This window comes from Crocodylus siamensis, chromosome 1, assembly GCF_052110815.1.
Source record: "Crocodylus siamensis isolate JL-2025a chromosome 1, ASM5211081v1, whole genome shotgun sequence".
NCBI classification, from domain to species: Eukaryota; Metazoa; Chordata; order Crocodylia; family Crocodylidae; genus Crocodylus; species Crocodylus siamensis.
This window is the reverse complement of record NC_143395.1, coordinates 77727736-77743728: the sequence shown is the minus strand read 5'-3', so window position 1 is coordinate 77743728 and position 15993 is coordinate 77727736. Positions and strand designations below refer to the sequence as shown.

Genomic DNA, 15993 nt, shown 5'->3' with positions numbered 1-15993 from the left:
ATTTAGCTTTAGAGTACATCTGAAAATTGCATCAGGTTTTGCTTTTAATGAAGTAATGTTACCCATATAGTTTAAATGTTATCTGAAGTTTCTTTTTCAAGCTTTTTTGTGTGACTAGAAAAGTGGATGTTATAAATCAAATACTGCTAAGTGCTGGATGTACCGTGTTCTTTAGTTGTTTGGATTAGGGTAGCTTCAGCAATCTCTTTGGATACAGCTACTCTGTGTTTGACTAATTCAGTGTAGATGTTTAATCTGGTCAGTGCAAATACACAAATCACTGATAATCCTCTTTGCTACTGTTAATCCTCAGGATGTACAGCACATATGGAGGGTCGATAAGGGGGGGCTTTTATATGGCGCTTCAAACATATGTTGTATATCCCAACACTCTGTTGATTACAGTGGCTTCTATGGTACCTTGAGGCTATAGCCATAGGCATGTTATGGAAAGTACTTTTAATAAAGTCTAGTGTTTAGACCATGATGGCATAGGTCCTGAAAAAAACAAAAAATGAGTTCTTTTAAAACAAACAAACAGTTTGTATGAGAGAATTTTTATTCCTTTCTACTGGAAGATAATAGCTATGAAAGAGATGGAAAGATAGCTTGTTAACCTCTGATCAGCTGAAAAAAAATCTATTCAATATTCTACTTGACTTATTCCATAGTTAATGGAATTTCATCACAGAAGTAGGGGAGCACTGATAAAGATTTTTGGGGCTGATACCAATGGCCAGTATTTAAGGAGGCATATCAGGTGGTACCGATCCAATATCTGATGCAGATGTCTCCAACTGGTAAGTCTGGTGTGGTGGAAGGAGAGGGGGGAGGGAAGGAGTGTGGGGGGGCAGATCAACACCCCTCACGGTTGGGGAGGGGGCAGATGCTACCCAGGTGGTGGGGGGGAGGGGCGGGGAAGATGCTGCATCCACCCCAAATTTTGCCCCCACGCCACTGCGCTCCCAGTAGCCTGCGCTTCCAGTAGCCTCCACCCAGCACATCCCCGGCTGTTCCCAGCATGTGAGTGGAAGCAGGGTGTTGAGTTGGGACTGTGCTGGACAGCTGGCAGGGGCGGTGCTGGGAACAGAGCCTTGGTGAAATTTGGGGTGGATGGAGCATCCTCCCAGCGCCACTGTTACACACTCAGAGCACAGCTCCCACCAAGAAGAGCCCCATGTAGCACCAGCTACAGCCTGTGCAGATCTGGGGGACACATGCCCCCCTCATGCTCTCTTGGGGTGCAAGCCCTAGTGGGAGCCCCCGCTACAAACCTTGGCTCTAGTCCTGGTCCCACCCCCGATCTGGGTAGTGCCTGCCCCTGCCCCCTCCCTCACCAAAGGGGGCATTGATATGCCCCCCCCATGCCTCTTCCCTCCCCACTCCTCTTTCACCACATCAGGTTTAGCTGCACGCAGATTTCCATGATGCCGGCTCTGCTCCTTGCTGCCTATGTGCTGCGCTGTGGCTGTGTGCCGCATGGGCATTTATCGGCCCCACCGGGTCAATATCCGATACAGCCAGTTTTCTTTATATTGATACTGATCCGATTATCGGAGTGATGTATTGGTGCACCTCTGCACAGAAGCATTTTCTATTGTTGTAATTCCCTAATCCTCTGCCCTAAAGCTCTATTCTCAGCACTCAGATTATTTTTTCCAGGATATGGGATGGGCAGTAAGCATGTTCACTGGTATTCCTTATGTTATTCTCTAGATTCCAGTTAGCGTGTATGACCGGCAAGTTGGTGGCACTAAACTTTTATGCCCTGGTGAAAGCAGCTAGTGGCTGTTTGAAATTAGATCTGCCCTGCTAAGTTTTGCCAACTTATGTATATGGACTAGAATAGGTGAAAACCACTTTTCCTAGCTATAAGGCTTCATCAATAAAGATTTTTTTGGGTCAATATTGATGGGCAATTATTAATGAGCCATATTGGCTGATGCTGATCTGATTGCCAATACACATCCTGGCACCTTGGAGAGCAGCATCTGGCTGGTAAGTCTGTGGGGGAAAAGGGACAGAGAGGGGGAAGGGGCGTGGGGGGAGGACAACAGATCGAGGCCCCGCAGTGAGGGAGGGAGTGGGGCTGGGGCAGGGGCACGTGCTGCCTAGCTGGGGTGGGGTGCAGGACAGAGCCATGAGCTGCTAGTCTGGGGAGTGCAGGGGTGGGGTGGAGGGGGGTGCAGCTTCTGCCACTGTGCACCCCAGGGGAGGCATGGAGGGTCATGTGCCCCCTGGACTTGTGCACGGGGCAAGGGTGGGCTGTGAGCTGGGGTTGGGAGCAGTGCTGGACTCTTAGCAGGGGGTTGGGCTGGGGCTGTGTGCAGGGCAGGTGACAGCGGTGCTGGGAGTGGGGATTATAGGGTGGTCACCCCAGAATTCACCGTAGCCCCACGAGCCCCTCCTCCTAGCACTGCTGTCACCTGTCCCATGCGCAGCCCTGGCCCCAGCCTGCTGCAGCAGTCCACCCTTGTCCCGCACACATCTGCGGGGGTACGTGCCCCTCCATGTCTTCCCTGGGGTGCGCCAGCAGTGGGAGCTGCCCCCAGACAAGCTGCGTGCGGCTCTGTCCTCACGGTCTTCCCCAGCTGGGCAATGCCTTCTGTAGCCCTATCCCCACTCCTTCCCTCACTGCAGTGGCCTCCCTCAGCCCCTTTCCCCCAACAGACTTACCAGATGGATGCTTTCTCCAAGTTGCTGGGTTGCACGCATGTGCGCAGCATTTATTTGTGGCATTATTGGCTACATCAGCCAAAAAAAGCCAATTGCCAATAATGTCAATTTTGCTTTTATCGGTGCCAATACAATATGAACCAAGGTATCGGTGCATCTCTACCTAGTTTGCATAGCTGTACTGGCAAAGCCCATGGTGTAGAGCAGCAGTTCTCAACCTTTTTAGATTCAAGACAAACCTTGTTAGACTTAAGGCACTCCTTGAAAAATGTCAGCTTCTAGCTTTCACTTGTTTTTTTGACTACAGAAAAACAACAGAATATTTTCAGGAACTAAGGAAGACCATAACAGGTCAGAACATTTATGACATTATGGATTTCTGTCTGAAATCTCTTGCTTTATTTTGTGAATTATTTGTAGGTGTTTGCACACCTAACCATGTTAATATTGCGTGGCACCCTGTGGCTAATACTGCATAGTACTGTGATTCAGAGCCACTAGTGTAGAGGCTACTGTGCTTACAGAAGAGTGATAATCATCAGCATAGCTGGTGTATCTGTACCAGGAGAAGAATTATAAGCATATGTTGCATCTCTGTTAGGTAGCTCTGCTGTCATAGCTGTGTGGATGCCCAACTGTTGACTCCCAAAACAAGTACTCTGCTCCCAGCTTAGTTACAGCCTGAGATCTCATGGTGCCCAGAGGAAGGGCTACAAAGACGTATTGAAGACGTACATTAAAAAAACAGATGCTGACACCAAGAGCTGGGAGGAGGTGGCTGCTAACCAACTCCAGTGGCACCACAACTCTAACAGCATCAGCTCATTTGGAGGCAATGTGTTTTGCCCTTACAGCAGAGAAGAGAGTGGAGGAAGTAAAAGGAGAAGAATCACAGCCTACCCTTCCCTGTGAAAAGTCCTACAACTTTTGCAGATGGATCTGTGGCTCAAGATTGGACTCTTGCATTACCTCAAGACCCATCAATGAGCCATGGTAGAGGTCATCCTCAAAACGAGGGAGTGCTGCCTAAACAAAGAGATGGTAGTAGAGGCTGTTCTAGTGAAGCTGAAGGCTGTTTTCAATGGAAAAACGTTTTTGCGCATACACAGGCAGTTGTATATGGGATGAAGTTCCAGTAGGTGAATTTTGTTAGGCAGATAACCTGTCTAAAATGATGTTTAACAGCCCAAGTCCAGTTTCCCCGTAGGCAGATAAGTTACATAGGAAACCTTAGTCATGTAAGTGGCATTTTGGGACACTTGTGCAGGTGGTAGGGTCTAAAAATCTGTGCAACTCACTGGATCCTTTTGGGCCTTTTCGGAAGGATGGACTCTGGCTACTTATATTTTGTACTGATTGTGTCCCACCTGGGTAGGTATGTAAACTCTGTCCGAAGTCCCAGAAATGTTAGTAACAGAACCACAGCTAGCCATGGAAGGAGGAATGGAACCTCCTATTTTTAGTCCAGTAGCTTAGTGTTTAGGAACTTGTCAATTGCTTACTGATTCAAGTTCTGGGCCTCCCTCACGCAGAGGGGTTTGATCCTATACCTCCTACATAAATGCAGGAACCATTAGACCTTTGGATAATTATTGCCCTTCCTTTGAAATTGGCATGCTGGTCAGCCACCAGGTAAAATATGTGGGGCCAGGGTAGATAGCCAGAGGGAAGTAATGGCTCACAGTCTTGGAAGGGCAGGAGTACTGGCTTTGGTCCTCTACCCTGTCCCCAGTAGTGTTTCTGTTTTGGCAATTAATAATTATTGGATAAAATGGAGAGCAGCGGGATAGCTTCTGCCCCAGTGGTGTCCCACTGAAGTCCTGTGGAGCAGGAGCCAGAACCCAGGATCTCTGCCTTCTGGAAAAATGCTCCAGTCACTTTGATATAGAAGGCAGGGCAGGGTGTTATCTTGGAGACCATCTTATTCAGAAATGTATAAGCTTTCTGAGGCAATAGCATACTTCTTTAGATGTTAGGAAAGGCATCTGATGAAGTAGGCTGTTGCCTACAGAAGTTTATGCATTTCTGAATGTTAGTTTCTAAGGTCCCACACTTCCCTGCTTTCTGCCTGGATTGAGACTAACGAACTAACAATCTCTCTCTGATTAGTTTTTCCCCCTCCGAAGAGAAGTTTTCTTTTTCCTGAGTAGGGGTTTTGTTCTCATTCAACATACTTGAATTGTTTTCTCTTTATCCATCTGTACTCAAGACACAGAAGCTCATGTTTGGTTAAATCACATTTTTAAATTTAAATTAAATAAGTTTTTTCTTTTTAAAATAATCTTATTTAAACATAATATAAAATTATGTTAAATCTGTATTAAAGTCTAATCTTTTTAGAATCTATAATTTTTTAAAACTAAGAATATTCAGGCAGTACATATAGGGTCAACTTTGCCTGATTTTTATGGACTTTCATTTAGGGAACTACCTAATTTATGGTGGCTGCCCACTGATTTCGCAGACAGAATGTGGCCCTGCCCATCACCACTGATTGACGTGAGAGCTGTCTGTCATGCAGCCCCATCCTTTGCTGCCAATTGGTGGAGAGGGGCAGGACCACATGACAAGCAACCTGTGAAGGGTGAGGGTGGCAGCCATCTTGCTGACAGCCCTTCGAGTGGGCAGCTACCCATTTCCTACTGGGCAAGTTGCTGCAACACCCTGATGATGGCAGACTCCCTTTGGGAAGCCAGAATTTTATTTTCTGTAAGCCTCCCTGCTCTCCCGTGCAGGTTTCACAGGCATTGCCCAGATTTTGCAGAATCCAAGAAATTCACAAAATTGGAAATTTGGTAGGTCCCTACTTATTGCGCTACTGTTGCAAAAAATGCCAGTAAGATACAGGGATGTATTAATAGGACTATTGCAGTCAACTCATAGGAAGTTATTCCTTCTGTTAAGCACTTTTGTGGCTTCACTTGTGTCCAGTTTTAGGCACTACACTTCAAGAAAGACATGGGCAAATTGGAAAGAGTAACAAAAGAGCAACGACAACATGGAGATATACAAGGGAAGGTTGGAATAATCGGGTTTACTTCAGGAGGGATAAGGCCAGCATCGAGAGGGTCCAGAGGAGGGCCACTTGCAAGATCAGGGGGCAGCAAGGCAGGAGAAGGCTGAGAGGGGATCTAGTGGCCATATATAAACTTACCAGGGTGAACCAGAGGGGACTGGGTGAGACCCTGTTTCCCTGAGCACCTCCCGGAGGAACAATGGCCATAAGTTGATTGACAGTAGGTTCAGGCTAGACATCAGGAAGCACTACTTCACAGTCAGGGCGGCCAGGGTCTGGAACCAGCTTCTAAGGGAAGTAGTGCTGGCTCCTACCTTAGGGGTCTTTAAAAGGGGGCTTGATAACTACCTAGCTGGGGTCATATGAGCTTAAACTTAGTAGGGGTTGTAAGAGCCCTGTATTCATTCCTGCCCAGGGCAGGGGGTTGGATTAGATGATCTGCTCAGGTCCTCTCCAACCCTACTTCTATAAAACTACTTAATGTGGAAGAGAAGACTGAGGGGTGATTTGGTAACAGTCTTCAAATACAAAAAGGGTTGCTTATAAAAAAGGATGGTAGTAGACCTATCTGTGTCCACAGTGGACAGGAGAAGAAATGACGATTTTTAAATTGTAACTGAAGAAATTTAGGTTCAATATTAGGAAGCACTGGCTCACTAAGGGTTTTTAAGCACTGGAACAGACTACCTAGAGAGGTTATGGAATCTCCATCTTTGAAGGATTTTAAGTGCTTGTTAAATAAGCATTTTGCTGGGAAAACAGGCAGGGATTTCTGCCTAAAACAAGAATTGGACAATGTGACCTCTTGATGTCCCTTCCAGCCACTTTTTTTGCCTAGGATTCTTTCATCCTTTTCCATACCCAGTTGTGCTTGTATAAGTATATCATCTGCCCATGTCTATAATTACAAATTAAATGTTTTAATAGTTGCCAACCAATGAGAACTGATCTTCAAAAAGTATCAATGCAAATCAGGATTAAAGTATTTAAATACATATTTCCTGCTTGTCAACGCTTTAAAATTCATTCCTAACATCAATTATTTAAATCACTTTAGGATACATTGTTCAGTTTCTCTGCTTTCAGCCCTCTCTTTGTGCTATGTGGATTCAGTGATTTCTTGTTTTAAACATTGACTCTGTATTTGACTGCCTTGCTTCTTGTTCTTCTGCCTCTCTAACCGTTGGTTTTGGCGTTTCTCTGTACTGAAGTCACCAAACTCTTGTAATTCCATATTTTCTTATAACAAGTGAAGTGGTTGAAAAACTTACGCAATTTCTAAAAGTTTGTGGTGTAGGTGAGGATTGATGGAGCTCAGTCAAGGTGAATGAAATGATACAGGGAGTGGAAGGAGTGATAGAGATTTGTGTCCCCAACTACAGTCCTCACCTTGCTCTCAATCTGAGTGTATTGGATCCTTACATTTTTGTGAAGATTTTTTTAAGGGTTTCCTAACTTAAACTTGATAAACAGGGTGTAATCTTTCCTTTTGATTTTACCACAGTTATCTATCCCTTTCTCACATCCAGATTGCTGCTGTGGGCTCTATACGGAGGCTACACGACACCTGAAAATTGTAGTTAGTGCAGACTGCAACTGCATTTTATTAAATAGTTCTTGTAGAGAGATGTTGCACCTGTGCTCTGAGAGTTGCTGTAGCTGTCAACTGACTTTCTGATTTTTCAGTGATATTGTTTTTTGACCAACAAAAATGTAGATTATTTGAAACCTGCCTACCTTGGATAAATTCTACCTTTATGCTATTCTGTGACTACGTGGTAGTCTTATGTGCTCAGCTGCTAGCTGTTGGTCTAATCTCTATGCAGTTTTTGTAGGTGAAGCCCTGCTAGCATAGGTGTTCTATTTTAGACCTGATTTCTGTTCTGCTTTTTAGCCAGATCTTGGAATTGGTGCTACAAGGCACCAATTGGGCATGGACCAACCTTTTCTTTCAGGTTTTTTATGGGGTATGATGTTGAAGGCTCTGAGAGAGGTTTGGGAGGAAAAGGTAAGAGGAGAGTCTGTTATTAGCTGGCTCTAGGGGTGTACTGATAGAGATTTTGGGGTTGATACTGACAGCTGAATTTTAAGGTGGTCTATTGCCCGATACCAATCTGATTTCTGATGCAGCTACGTCCAGCTGGTAAGTCTGCTGTGGTGGAAGGGGCATGGGGGGCAGATCAGGGCCTCTGCAGTGAGGGAAGGAGTGAGGCTGGGGCTTGGGCAGGCACTGCCCAGGTGGGGTGGGGCAGAGTGTGGGACGGAGCCATGGCTCATCTGGGAGGTATGGGGAGGCAACTCTCACTGCTGCGCATACCCTGGGAGGGTACCCTGGATCTGTGCAGGGCATGGATGGGGTGGGCTGCAGCTGCAGGCTGGGGCTGGCACAGAGGCTGTGCCAGGCAGGCGGCAATGGCATTGGGAAGGGGCTGCAGCTACCGCAAAAATCATTGTATCTAGCCCCTCTGTGTCCTTCCCTTGATCTGCCCCCCCACACCCCTCCCTTTCTACCACAAGAGACTTACCCGCTGTACACAGCTCTCCATGTGACTGGCTGTGCTCCTCACTGCCTATGTGCTGTGACGTGGCTGCACACATGCACGGGCCATTTATCAGCCAAATTATCGACCATATCAGGCCAATTTCCAATATAGGCGATTTTCTTTATATTGGTGCTGAGCCGATATCGGACCAATGTATTAGTGCACCTCTAGCTGGCTCAGCTCTTTTGTTTTCTTTAGCTTTTGGTACAAGCTAAAAGACTGACTAGAACATTTTGCATTAAGTAAATAATAACCAAAACATGAATTTTGATTTTATCTTTTAGCAGGTGCTTGTCTCCTGCTTCCCCCATCTTGCCTTTTCATCCTTTGACATCTCTTTGACATACTCCAAATTCTTTCAGTTTGTCTTTTTTCCTCATCAAATTCTTTTTGATTTTTCAAAACTTGTGTAGTCTTGTTCTTCCTACATCTTTACTCATATTCGGTTTCTTCTTTCTTTCCAGAGGCTGCCTTTAGTTCAGGGATGTCAGACTTACCTTATACCCTAGGTTGGATTTGAACCACAGAGCTCCTTGAAGGCCTCATGCAGCTTGGGGCATGCAGCACCAGCAACCCCAGTTCTGGAAGAGGATGCAGCGGCTGCAGCAGCTCCAGTATGGGGCAGCTTTGGCCCCTGCCATATGCTCCATGCTGAAGCTGGAGCTGTCACTGCTGCCACATGTCCCATCTGTGGCAGTAACTCTGGGTCTGGCTCTGCCGTAGGACACATGGCAGCTCTAATCATCTCCAATTTTTTTTAACCTCTCCTCACTCTTCAGAAATAGTGTGAATCTTTTAGAGAGGAAAGTGTTAACTGGTTAAGGCAAAAAAGGTGTTTATGAAAACTTAGTAACAGAGGTAGGGGCTATGTCAGTGGCAAAAGGATGAAGTGATTGGAGAGTGACTATATTAGTCCTCACTTGCCCTACTGCCCATGATTTCTCATCCACTGGGGCCTAATGGCCCTGGATTCTGTGGTGGGCTGTTCGTCCCTGCCGAGACCCTCCCTTTCCCCAACTTCTAGTTGCCTGCCTCAGACAGCGTGGCTCCATGGGTCAGATCTGCCCGGTGGCTTCTGTACGTTTGACACCCCTGCTTTAGCTATTGTTTCATCCTGGCGTTTTCACATTTCTTCCTAAAGTCCTTTCTGTCAGCCTGGAGACACCATTGGACTCTTGTGTACATGGTTACTTCATGTTTGAACTCTCTGTAGCCTTCCCAAAGTGGTGTAGTAAGGTTTTCAGGGCAGACACTTTTCATATTTTGTGCTTTGTACTATACTTATTAGCAGCATGATAAAAATGGCACTGGTGAATGTATTTACTTATAGTTACTGAATTTATTTATACTATGGAATGTCATAAACTTATATATGTATTTTTTAAACAGGCAACAAATACACAAATTGGAAAACCTAGTACAGATGAGTTCATCTGACTTCAGTAAGTTTTAGATACTCACTTCTTTCTTGGGGTGGGTTAATGGGCATACAGATTTGACCACTATGGGGTCTTGATTCCTGATTGGAGCATCTGTGCACTACTTCACTACAAACAACAGATTTCAGCAAAATGCAGTAATGACTTATTATCTCTGGCAGTATGTCTACATTCCTGATGCAGTTGACTAAGGTTAGTGGGAAGGTCTGATGTTACCTTTACCAGTAACAGTTAAGCATCTGCTTTAACTGCATGTTGATTATGTAGCAAATGTACAGGGTGAAATTCTGGCCTCATTGAAGTCAGTGGGAATTTTGTCATGGACTTCACTGGGGCCAGAGGCTACTTGTAATTCATGACTTTGTGACCCATTCATTCTTTTAATTAACTGTAAAAAAAAAAAAAAGTTAATTCAGAGTTCAGAATGATTATTGTAGTAATAATTAATGTTTTTAAATATTTTTCTGCCTTACCTTTCAAACAAGTTAGCTTATATTTGCTTACTTTATAAGTTATTCACAGACTTCATTTGTCTTTCCAACAGAATCAATGAAATGGGAGCACTACAAAATAGTTTGTTTGAATAAAATATTAAGGAATAGGAAGCAGTATCTTTGTGAAGGATTATTGCAGTTTTGGACTTATTTTTAGTCTGGAAAGATAATTACTTCAATAAATGGAGAAGTCCAGTAATTGCGTAGAAATGCACTGTCTATAGTGTCTTGACGTTATCAGTAAATAGGTATTGTTATGAAGATAGAAATAAACATTTTGCAGTAGCATAACTGAGTAGGGCACCAGCCCTAGGCATTGCCTAAAGGGGGTGCTGGAATGGGGCAAGGAGTGCCTTGCCCCCCCCACAAGGCCCCCTGTATTATGCATCTTTCCTGTAGAGGCTCTGGTAGCCAGCACAGAAGAGTTGGTGGGGAGGAAAGGGATGGGAGGGCGGGATGGGTTCCAGTGTGGCCAAGCACCAGAGGGTTAACTCTCTTGTTTCTTTTTTTTCCATTAACTCTTTTAAGAGCAGTAGTTTGCACCCAAGTTTGGAGTTACACCTCTGATCCTTGTGATTTTTGTTGGAGGTTGTCAAACCCATATTCTCTTTATTTGATGGTCCAAGTAAACAGCTATTTTAAGTTTTAATAGAGTCTGGGTGTTAGCAAGTTCTGTTAAGTGTGCCTAATTTCAAGGGTTTTTTGACTGTATCATAAACCTCTAGTTTTAGTTTATTTATAATATTTAAAGTCTCGGTCTGACCTAAATGTTGTGGTATCAATTTGGATGCCATGGTGCTACTATGCCACCATTTCTGTTTCAGCTAAACCCCCAGGCAAACATTATGTTTACTGTGTGCATTATGCATATATCACATGACAAATCATAACATGCCAACAGGCCACATCATAAAATAATTTCACCATGAAGATGAAAATGAAGATATCAGCTTCCTTGAAGTAACTTTCTTGGCTGATCCTCCATTTTTATTGAGAATAAACTAAAACATCTGGTATGTTTATTATTTATTGAGTTATACTTGAATATAACAAGTGACAAATATAGTGTTTGCCAGGAGTCAGAGTGACTCTGCACCCCTTCTAACGGAACCAAATCCAATCTTACCTTAGTACTGCCTGTGAAAAAGGGCTTAGTCACTTCATAGATTTCATAGACATTAGGGCTGGAAGGGACCTCGGGAGATCATCGAGTCCAGCCCCCTGCCCAAAGGAGTAGCTAATACAATTCTTTCTTTTATATTCTGGTTTACTTCCTTTATTCATTTAACAAATGCATGTAGGGATGTTTCTGTAGTTAAAATAGCAATGCTGTATTTGTAGAAGACCTAAATATGACCCATATCTGGAAATGCAGACAATCTGTGTAGCGGACACAGAAATCAACAATGGTCTTCTTCAGTGAAATATGCTATGTAAGTGGAAGTATTGCCATCAGAACAAAATCATAAAAGTGGAGAAAAGCTCCAGTAAAACCATTCTGAAAAAATGGAAAAGTTGTAGCATCGAATTTTGTAACTAGGCAGGTCTGGTGGCTAGGTTATATGTAGGGGGGTGTATTCAAATCATGAGGCCGGCCACCATTTATGTGGGCTTATTGCCGCAGAGCCCCGCCATTTGCCACTGATTGGCCACATTACAGGTGGGCTTCTCAGCAAATTAGGAGTGGACTGCAGGGATTCAGTGGTCGTAAAAAGTACCTCTGGGGAGCCAGCATTTTATTTTCAATTAGGTTTTTTTTTGGGGGGGGGGTTGTGGATTTTGCAGGCGTTGCCCAGCTTTGCAGGCAATTCCAGAATTCACAATTTCTGCAAAATATGCAAAGTTGCAATTTGAGTAGGTCCCTGGTTACATATCTTGGACTTGGATAACTCAAGTTCAGTTTTTTTACTGTCCTGAAGACTTGCTATGTAACCAGTATGTTTTCCATCAGTAATATGAACATATTCATGTTTCTCTTTCTCAGAGGTATAATACATGGATAAATACTGTACAAATTGTGCTCAAATACTATGGTGAGGAAAGTGATACTGATGCTTTAAGCAGGCTGTGACCACTAAAAATCGGTTCACAGAAATCATTGAAAATAGGTTGGGAGGGGTCTTCAGAGATCGTTCAACCACCTACCTGAGGCAGGATGTTCCCTATCCAGATCATCCTATGCATTTCCATTACCTAACCTATCAGCAAAACTAAATACAATCCTGACACAACCACAAGCCATGGCACCCTAACCTGCCACAGGTAAATTAGAGGACCACAATGGCCAACATCCTGCTGTTGCAAAAGTTGTTTAAAATGCTCTTAAGAGATTGCAGGAAGAGGGCTGCACCTCTCTGCTCCAGCCCCACTTTTCTTTCTCTGTATACAGTAGGATGAGAACAAATGGCTTGAAGTAGCTGCAAAATAGGTTTAGACTGGAATTGGAGGCTGGGGCATGGCCCTCTTTCTGTCTGCCCTTCAATATTTAAAGTCTGCTGTCATTCCCTATTAAGCACCTTTGCCCCAAGCTGAGCATGCATAGCTCCTTCAGCCTATCCGTGTATGATTTGCCTTCCAAGGCCTTTTTTGTCCTTGTTGCTAGCCTCTGGACCTTCTCTGACTTCATATCCTTTTTAAAATGTGGAGTCCAAAACTGCACACACTACTTGAGGAGGATCAAACAGTGCCAAATAGAGAGGTGGTATCTCTGTTGTCTTTCACCTCGTACTCCTGTTGAGGCATCCCAAAACTGCATTTGTCTTTTGTACAGCTGCATTATGCTGCAGCCTTATATTGGACCTGTGTTCCACCAAGACCCCCAGGGCCTTTTCCATAGTGCTGCCATCCAGCCAGGTGTCACCCATTTTGTATTTGTATTTTTGTTTACTCTTCCTGAGGTGTAGTACCTTGCATTTGTCAGCATTGAACTTCATCATGTTAAGTCCAGCCCAGCTTTTCAGTCTGTCAGGATCCTTCTGAATTGTGCTCCTGTCCACCCGCAGTGTGTTCAGAGTCCTTCCCAGTTTTATGTGGTCTATACATTTGCTCAAGAATCTCTCTTTTTCCAATGTCCAGATCATTCAAAAACATGTTGAACAGCACTAGGTCCAAGAGAGATCCCTGTGGGACTCTACTTGGAACCATCTGCCATTTTGACATGGATTCATTATAAGTACCCTTTGTTTGCAGCTATTAAGCCAGTTTTCTCTCCACCTTCTAACAGTTTTGCCTAGCCCACATTTTCTCAATTTGTTTATGAGAGAGTCACGTGGGACTTCATTTTTCCCCTTAGTGCAAATGAGTCATGCTAGACTAAACAGTACCTTTTTCTGTATTTGACTGGACATGGATTTGTGGCCATTTGTAGGAAGGGTATTAAGTGGGGAAAATTATAAGATTTTGTTTACAGTTAAGTTGATTTCTCACAGAATTTACATTACTTTTATTACTCTAGTGAGCATAAGTAATTTCAAAGATTTCTTTTGAAAAAATGACTTGGGTTGGAATTGTTATTTTGCATTTATTTTAAGGTCATGCTGCAAATTTGCATTCTGAAGCAGACAACCTCAGGCATCAGTGCATTGAATTTTTGCAGTATGTAAAGGTTTTCATCTTTAGGTAAGTTGCCAAGCACAAATTGAGTTACTTGCTTATTTTGTATTTTAATTCTGTAACCATCCCTTATTCATTCTCTAATGATGCATTGATGGTACTGATGATATATTGATTCATTCAGGTTCCTGGAACCACCAAAAGCAGAGAATGATGGGCTACTACATCCATATGAAGAACTGGAAGCTCAGCTGCCTTCAATGCTGGTTGATGAGCTTCATGCCTTAACTTTGCATATTGGACACTTACATGAACTCCATGGTAGTATCCTGGGAGCATTTACTGTTCAACCTCCGGCAAAGGTTTGATTGTTTTTGTGCCTCGTGTATCATATAGCAGTCCAGGTGTAACTTTTATAGGTTATTGAAAAATAAAAGTTTGCTTAATTTCAGAAATGAACTTAATTCTTGTTTATTTTTTGAAGTTCCAAACACATTTTTTACTTCATATGCATTAGACCATATTTACTTCATTTGTTGTAGGGTTTTCCCCTACATTTCCCTTATGTGGTCTGTATTTGCACTATGTAAGCAACATAGAATAATAATTCAAGGTGAATAAGCAGTCTTGATCAAACACCCTGTCACAGTGTTACTTTTTTTTTTTTTTTTAAATTGTCTGTGTTTATCCATGAGGATAGTAAGCTCTGAAATAGATGAAGCATGTCTACAAAGACATATTCTAAAAGTTGCTTGAATATATAAAGAGATCATTTTTTTTTGTGGGTGAAAACTATAGTTTTTTTTATTTTCACACCTACAACATTTCATACGCTAAAGCATGCACCTGTAGATTTTAATATGTGGTATGGAATCTTCTCATGCTTGTAGATCTGTGAATCATTATCAGGAAGAATGACCTATTAAGAAATTAAATTTATGTTCTTGCCATTCACTTTTTGAGATAAGGGCTTTATCCTAGTAGAGAGTGGTTCTGAATTCACATTATTTGAGTGGTTAGCAATTCTATATTCTCAACTAAATTGTGTCCTGGGAAGTTGACTTTGAGTTAAGATGCTATGGTGAATTAGGTTGCAGTTTAGAGTAAAGAATTTATGAACTTGCTCTAAGAAAAAAATAATTGTGCTGGGAAAAGCATTTTCTGTTTCACACTGGAATACAGCAGTTAGTTTGATAAATATGTCAGTGGGACTTTCACATGGGAATTGGGGCCTGCCATTCCACATTTCTGAGTAAAGAATCCTGACCTTACTGAGCAACGTTACATAGAAAAAACATGATTGTCTTTTATCACAGCTGTTTCCCCCATCATGGCATTTACTCCATCTCCACTTGGATATCCATTGGCTAGTATTGGAAATTCTTCATGTCTTAGGTGAGAAGATGCCAGGTGAGTCTACATTTTGCAGTGCAATTAATTTCTTATTCTCTTTCTGGATTATTTATATTTTTGATCTGAAGCTGTCCAAATTATTTTACTTTTCTTGAGGCTGCAGAAGTTGGGTCTATATTAAGTTGCTTTTATTTTTTGTTTGTTGAAATTAGAGCTTAATACTGGCTAGAATTTAAATATGGCAAAGCCAGTTTTTTCAAATTTTCCCACATGCTAGGCCAGTTCACATCAGTCTTGATCTGTTAACTATTGATCCTGTCGTAGTGAAGCTTGACCATTAAATCAGAATACAGATTTGTGCTATCTGAAGTAGACTGAGATTGTCAAATTAATTTGTACTTAACACTTACAGCAAGTTGAAGTTTTAATTGTTATTAAAAAGATGCTGAAAATACCTTTGCAGAGATTGTAAGGTGCATTATAGCACAAGGTCTTTTGACATGAATTATACAGAAAAGCTATCTAAGCATAGCTGGTACGGATTTGAAAAAACTGGCTAAGGTTTAAGATGTCTTGATTCTCTGGTTTGAAGACCTTCTCTTTGAAAGAGAGAACTTTCCTACTGGTTCTAGGCTATCTAACTTTGCTTCTATTACCAGACTTCTTAGACAAAATGTTTTAAAATGATTTCAAATAGAAAATCCACATTATAAACCACAGACTACCACTAAAGAGATATTGAGGAGGGGGAAAAAAGAGATTGTAGCCAAAGGAGTTACAAAAATATAGTGAGAAAAGGGCAAACCAATATATATATTTTTTAAAAGTGGCTTTAAAGGGCAAAGAACAGATTTATACGATTAAGCTGTTTATGATAGCAACTAAATTAAAAAACAAAAGGTCATGGGATTCAGCTGAGG

The 15993-nt window shown here is 42.6% G+C and overlaps 1 protein-coding gene across 1 annotated transcript in view; it reads left to right on the top strand.

Moving 5' to 3' along the window:
- Positions 1-15993, top strand: part of MMS22L (MMS22 like, DNA repair protein) — a 156648-nt gene that overhangs the window by 9703 nt on the left and 130952 nt on the right. The window contains exons 4-7 of the mRNA XM_090037124.1: positions 9625-9677; positions 13699-13786; positions 13905-14082; positions 15037-15130. Of these exons, the coding sequence (XP_089893250.1) occupies positions 9625-9677; positions 13699-13786; positions 13905-14082; positions 15037-15130 (413 nt within the window). The remainder of the gene's footprint in view (positions 1-9624; positions 9678-13698; positions 13787-13904; positions 14083-15036; positions 15131-15993) is intronic.